Below are 6,617 nucleotides of genomic sequence, written 5' to 3'. Positions count from 1 at the left end.
GGGAATGCTTATGAATTTGCAGATGACACAAAATCGGGTGCAATAGCTAATTCTCTGGAAGATAAACAAAATTCAAAGTGATCTTCGTAAGTTGGAGCACTGAGCTGAAGTGAACAGAATGAAATTTATCGGGGACGAATGCCTCTGAGGAAAATGAAACCAAAACATAGTTCCAAGATGGGGAATACTTGGCTCAAGACTACTGCAAGCAAGGAGGATCTTGGAATTGTGGTAAATGACAAGCTCAATATAAGTCAACAATGTGATGTGGCTGCAAAAAAGTCACTTTGGGCTGACTTTTTATAATAGAAATACTGAATTTTTAATGTATTAGATTTTATACCCCACCTTATTTTTCTTTTTTAAAGAACTCAGAGTGGCTTATAACTTTCTTGTCCTGCTGCTTCCAATTTTATCTCCACAACAACAATCCTATGAGGTAGGTTAGGCTGAGTGTCTGTGACTGGCCCAAAGTTACCCAGTTGGTTCCATGGCTGAGCTAGTCCCACTCTCTTAACCGTACCACACTGGCTCTATTATCATCATCATCATTAATTATTATCTAATCTATGCAATATATTATTATATTAGTAATTAACACATTATATAATGATAATGATGATGATAGAATAGGAATATCACTTTAATAGAAGCATCACTTCCAAACACATGAAGTACTAGTTCCCTCTCACTCGCACTGATAAGGGCTTATTTTGAGTACTGCATTGATTCTGGACAACACCATTTAAGAAAGATGCAAAGAGACTGGAAAAAGTTCAGAGGAAGACAACAAATGAGCAGGATGATGGAAAAAGGCCCATAATGAAAGACTGAAAGAACTGGAGAAGAGAAGACTGAGAGGAGAACTGGCAGCGGTTTTCAAACCCTTGAAAGGTCATCACATGGAAGAGTTCCAGGATCATTTCTTGATCATGTCAGAATGTAGGACATAGGATAATTAATTCAAGTAACAGGAAGCCATATTTTGACTGAACATCAGGAAAAACATCCCAATAGTTACAGCAATATGATCTTATTGTCCCATTACAACTCTATTATTCTAAGATGTTATGAAGGTAGTTTCAAAGACCTACATCAAGTTTACTTTTACTGCTAACCTGTGGTGGCATCTATGGAGATGGGGCTGGAACGTTTGCGACCAGAGACACCAAAGAGATTGAATTTGTATCTGTAGGAAGGCGTCAGGTTGGGAACAATGACCTCTCGGGATTCCCCATCCACAGGCAGTGAATTAAGCTTGCCCTCGGAGTCCCGGAACTGGACCAAGAAAGAGTCAAAGTTCCCAGTGAGGACAGTCCAGGAGAGACGGACAGAATTGCTGGTGACATCTGAGACCAAGAGTTCTTCCAGTGTGGGCTGAGTCGGAATGGTCTCACCTGACCTCTCTTTTGTTTCTTGAGAAGCTGCTGTAAAGACCATAAAAGAACAACTGAAGTTACAATGCTCAATGTATTGACCACCCCATGAAGGAATATTCAAAACAATGACTCTAGGGTAGGGGAAGGCAAAGAATGAAATGGGGAAAAAAAATGTTGTGGCCACCTTCATCCCTACAATCTCTTAAAAAATCTTACTATTTGCAGCTTTCTTAGAATATTATGGTACCACCTTTAGAATTTTCCAGCTCCTGCATGTAACTACAATTCCCATGGCTCCTTAGTAGAACTGGAATTCTTACAACTCCTCAGTAGAACCGTAATTCTTATGTAGGGATGTGCCTAGCCTCTCTGGAAACCAATTCACGCCTGCCTCTTGGACTTCTTCCGGTGCTCATCCCTGTCTAAGGAAGCAGGATGAGCCCAGCAGAAGTCTGGGAGCATCTGCAGACCCTCAGTTCTGCAGAACTGGCAACCTACCCCAGTCATCGTTTCTGGTGCCCAACCTTCTTCCCCCTGCACTGCTGTTGGCAGCAGTGGCATGCAAGAAAGAATGGGCCTGAATGCATAGTGCTTGGGGTTCAATTCCTGGCAAACATCCCATGAACCTTGGATGCACTCGCTAGGAATTCAGACTCTGGGCTGCTGCAAAGCTGGAGCTGAAACCAGGGAATCCGGCAGAATTTCTACCCAAAGAGAATTTCTCGCACATCCTTATTCTTATGGCTCCTTAGTTAGGATTCACGACTCTAAAACTACCTTGCAGCCCATTTAACTCTGTAGTGTGTAGATTCTTCCTGATACATAATCACAAAACAGACCTAGTTTTCTGGCAACACTTAATTTTTTAGTTTTTTTAGTCTTGGCATTCCCAAAGGTGAAAGGGGACAAGCACTCTACCAAACCAGGAAGCTGGGTTATTAAACTGCTAACCTGTAACAACGTCAGCAGAGAGGGGTCCAAGACGCTGAGTCCCAAAGATTCCATAGAGATCAAACCTGTAACTTTGGGAGGGAGCCAGATTGGGAATGGTGACCTCACGGGAATCTTGGTTCACAGGCAGGGCCTGATTATTGCCTTCTGCGTCTCGGTACTGGAACAAGAAGGAGTCAAAGTTGCCTGTGGGGACATTCCATGTGAGATGGGCTGAGCTGCTGGTAGCATCTGTGACAGAGAGGTCAGCCAGGACAGGCTCAGGCAAAGTTTCTTCCTTTAGTGACGCTGTGGCAGGGATGCAAAACAAATGTTAAAGCTCTAAGCAGCCCTCATTGGCACTTGGGATTTCTGGTCCTGCTGTAGGGTCCTGGCATCAGGAACCGACATAGCCGGACACCTCTGGGGGCCCCACATGTGCTGCTGCTCCTGCTCCTCACCACTGCAGCAGCCCAGCCCAGAGGGAGAGGCAGGCTGCAAGAGTGAAGAGGGAGAGGAACTCTAGAAGACTCTTGTCAGTGCGGCCCTTATAAGATGTGCCCAACTATGCCTGTCATGCATATGCACAACGTTCTTGACACCTGCCCTATTAAGGATCCGTGAAGCTGGCACGGATGCAGCTTATATTGTAACAAATATATTAACTCAGCTGACCTGTGGTTACATTAGCAGTGGCGGGACCAAGTCGTTTGCGATTGGCGATGCCATAGAGATTGAACTTATATCTGCGAGACGGAGCCAGGCTAGGGATGACAACTTCACGGGAGTCCCCCTCCATGGGCAATACTTGGGGTCTCCCCTCAGCATCCTTGTACTGTATCAAGAAGGAATCGAAACTCCCGGAAGGGACACTCCAGGACAAATGCACTGTGTCACTGGTGATATTGGAGGCAAAGAGTTCTCCCAAACTGGGTGGTGCTGTCAGTTTCTTGTCAGGCTTTTCTGACATCACTGAGGCTACAACAGATAGCAAAGAAGACGAAGGTGAAATTAGCACTAGAACTGAGTTATAGTAAAGAATAAGGGCTGTGGTGCTGGGACTAGCAGAGTGCTATTGAGCTTCAGGCCAGTGGGTCAAGTCCAGCCTTCCTGTGGCTTCAGTCCGGCCCTTAGGGATTTTCTAGAAGGCCATGTCCCTTTCTTTGATCCCACCCCATTTCTGCCAACCACCAATCCTTTCTGGATTTCTCAGCTTTTTCTTGCCCACTCCTCCCTCTACTGGAGCAAAAGTTTGGGAGGATTGTCAACTACAGGGACAAGAAACACTTCCTCCTGATCCCATCCGTAAATGTTCAACTCTGAGTGGGTTTTTCTGCAGAAGCCAAACCATAGTTAAAGTTAAAAATAGCCAGTAAGCAGAAAATGGCACAAACTTTTCAACAGCAACAGAGATTCCAGAAGGATAAGATGTCTTGAATTAAAATTATTTTTTCCACATCTAAGAAAGTTGGTGGCAGAGTCAGAATCTGACTTTTACTTCTACAATTTTGAAAATGTTGTTTTTCAATTTTTATCTGAGATTGAAGAGAGTTTTTAAAATAATTTAAATTTTATTTTATTGGAATCGTGTATCATTCCCAAAAGGAATATTATTAACAATAACAACAATGAGGGTAATAGTAGTAAATTTACCTTATTTATTTTGCTCAACAGGAGCATTGCCCCAAATTGTTACCTAGAGCTGGGTTTGATTTCAAAGACAGACAGATAGACAGACTGGGCCTGGAACAAATGTTGCAGTGTGGAGTGTTCTTTTCTGCCTTTCAGGATGTAATCCTATGCACGTTTAAACAAAAGAATGACTTACAACTCCTAGCATACCCCACCCTGAGCACAGGTGGTGTCATTTTGACTACCTACGCAGCAGTACTCATAGCTGAGCACTGGAAATAGAGGGATATCTGCTTGAGTTAGGAAAATTTGCTTGGGACTCCCCCTGGCTCAAATTCATTTCAACTCCAAAAGTGAAAAGTACGCCAACATTTCTGGATTCACTGCTCACCTGTTACAGTCTCTGTGGAAACAGGACCAAGACGCTTGCGGCCTACAAGTCCATACAGATTGAACTTGTATTTTCGAGAAGGTACCAGGTTAGACACAGTAGCTTCCCGAGAGTCCCTATCTATAGGCAGTGCCTTTGGTTTGCCTTCAGCATCTTTGTATTGAATCAAAAAGGAGTCAAAGGTCCCAGTAGCAACATCCCAGGCAAGGCGGGCAGACTTATCTGTCACTTCCAAGACAGAAATCTGTCCTAGGCTGGGCTTCTCCATTTCTGCTGCTGGAGCTAAAAATAAACAAGAGGAAAGGATGATGGTTGCTAAACTCTTAGGAGGAGATATGTAAATGGCTGAGGGAATGTCAGATTTATTCCTGAGTTCCTTTTTTTCCCCCTAGTAGGATGGAAAAGAAGAAGAGAGTCTCAGAGAACCTGAAAGCTAAGAAAGTGGTAAGAAATTTGTGGATTAGAACTCTCTAATAAAGATTAACAAGGCTGAGTTGGAAAAACTGGTTGACAGAACATCTGCATTGGTAATAAAATTACAGCATCATTACTGAGTTCAGTTAATGGCATTTCAGTAAAATCATTACTATCCTTTGAGAATATTACTCCTGTTCATTATCTAGCAATCTCCAAGGCAGCTAAAAACAATTATAGTAAAATACAATAAAATGATTTTTAAAACTCAGTAATAATTTTAAGCCAATAGCTGTAAGATCAAAAAAGGAGAGTAAATAAAAATGCCAACAGCAAACATCTTAACACCTATTTTAAGATAAGCCATAAATAAAGGGTTGCTGTGAGGGTAACTTTGGTAAGGAAGTGTACCTTGTAAGCTGCCTTGGGGCCTTGGAGAGGGAAAAAAGCATGATCTAAATGTAGTTATAAAGGATGCCAACTTCAAATAGATTACATGACCTATCTCGACCCATGCACCATTTCCTTGCTGGATCAGACCAGCAGAGAAGGCCAATAAATCACCCATGGCCTGCATCTGGTTCCATCAGAGTTGCCTTCATTCCCCATGATTCAGAAAGCCAGCTTCTCACCTGGCAACAAGGGCCCCTCATAGCAGAAAAGGTGGATGCAATGCCCATTTCCAAATGGGAGAGTCACCTGACAACTGGATGGCAACTGATCACTCAGTTTTTCAAGCTTACACAGGGGTGGGGGATCACACTCTCCTTGGTAAAGCTGCTAGGAGTGGTAGAAGACATTGAGGAAGACCTCATTATACTGGTTTGTAAGCAGCTTGACTGATGAAAACGTGAAAAAAGCCACTCCTGATAAGATCCAATCTTGTAATTAAGTCTGCAGAAGTTACCTCCTTGCCTCCCTCTCTCAAAATACTAGTTTGTTAGGAATCCAGTGTGAAAACAGAGGTTACTAGCAGTAGATTAGTAAAAAATGTGTTTTCTTCCAACTGGTCTGGGGAAGAAAGGACCTTACTTTCTGCCAGGGATTGTTGTAAGTCAACAAGTTCTTAAATGAACAGCTGACCTAGTCAAACTTAAAGGAAACCTTTTTTAAAATCTTGTTCTCTTCTGTTTTTGATTTTGATTTGGATAAAGTGGGGCACAAAAAACCCAACACAGCTAAATTAGCTGTATATAGTGTTTATAACAGCAGCCAATCTGATGCCACTCAGAAGCTCACAAGCAAGGCTGACAAGAACAGCCTTCCCCTGTCACAGGAGTGTTGAACCTCTTGTATTCTGACAGCAGAATTTCATTTCAGGTAAGTTCTTGCGGGCCACTTTCCAGTGGAAGGTAAGGCCAATGCCCAAAAGGTGGGAACAATATACCAGCATTGATCAGTGTAATTTGTTTCCCACCACTAACCTTAAGAGAAACATTTCACCCTTTTCAAAGTGACAAAAGAGACAAAAGTGTAGGTCCAGGGAAAAGGGTGCCGCTGTAGCCCCTGCAGTCGGATCTGGCCTGTGGGCTGGTTCCCTTCCCCTGGCCTGGAAGGATGGTTGCTGACCTGTCTCGGCTTCGGTGGAGATGGGGCCCAGGCGCTTCCTGCCTGAGACGCCATAGAGGTTGATCTGGTATCTGTGAGAGGGAGCCAGGTCATGCAGGTGGAGAGAACGCAGGTCCCCGTTGACAGGGAGGGCCTGGGCTTTGCCCTGAGCATCTCGGTACTGGATGATAAAGGAGTCAAAGTTCCCAGCCTCAACGGTCCAGGAAAGATCGAGGGAATTCGGCTTGGCATTATTGGCTGTCAGCTCCCCCAGCCTGAGTGGTGCAGTGGGTTTCTCCATCAATGGGGCTGCAACAGAGAGG

At 43.8% G+C, this 6,617-nt stretch overlaps 1 protein-coding gene across 7 annotated transcripts in view; it reads right to left on the bottom strand.

Moving 5' to 3' along the window:
* TNXB (tenascin XB) overlaps positions 1-6,617 on the bottom strand; it is a 107,575-nt gene that overhangs the window by 57,095 nt on the left and 43,863 nt on the right. For 5 of the 7 annotated variants that reach the window (XM_044419345.1, XM_044419339.1, XM_044419343.1 and 2 more), the window contains 5 exons: positions 6,316-6,603; positions 4,333-4,614; positions 2,985-3,287; positions 2,331-2,618; positions 1,280-1,427 (listed from right to left, as the gene is read on the bottom strand). In XM_044419345.1, the coding sequence (XP_044275280.1) occupies positions 1,280-1,427; positions 2,331-2,618; positions 2,985-3,287; positions 4,333-4,614; positions 6,316-6,603 (1,309 nt within the window). Of the gene's footprint in view, positions 1-1,118; positions 1,428-2,330; positions 2,619-2,984; positions 3,288-4,332; positions 4,615-6,315; positions 6,604-6,617 lie in introns of all 7 variants that reach the window. The other 2 variants (XM_044419341.1, XM_044419342.1) reach the window with 2 other exon arrangements.

This window comes from Varanus komodoensis, unplaced genomic scaffold, assembly GCF_004798865.1.
Source record: "Varanus komodoensis strain SLA01 unplaced genomic scaffold, ASM479886v1 scaffold102, whole genome shotgun sequence".
NCBI lineage: Eukaryota > Metazoa > Chordata > Lepidosauria > Squamata > Varanidae > Varanus > Varanus komodoensis.
Note: the sequence above shows the minus strand (reverse complement) of the source record. Positions and strands in the feature narration are given on the sequence as shown.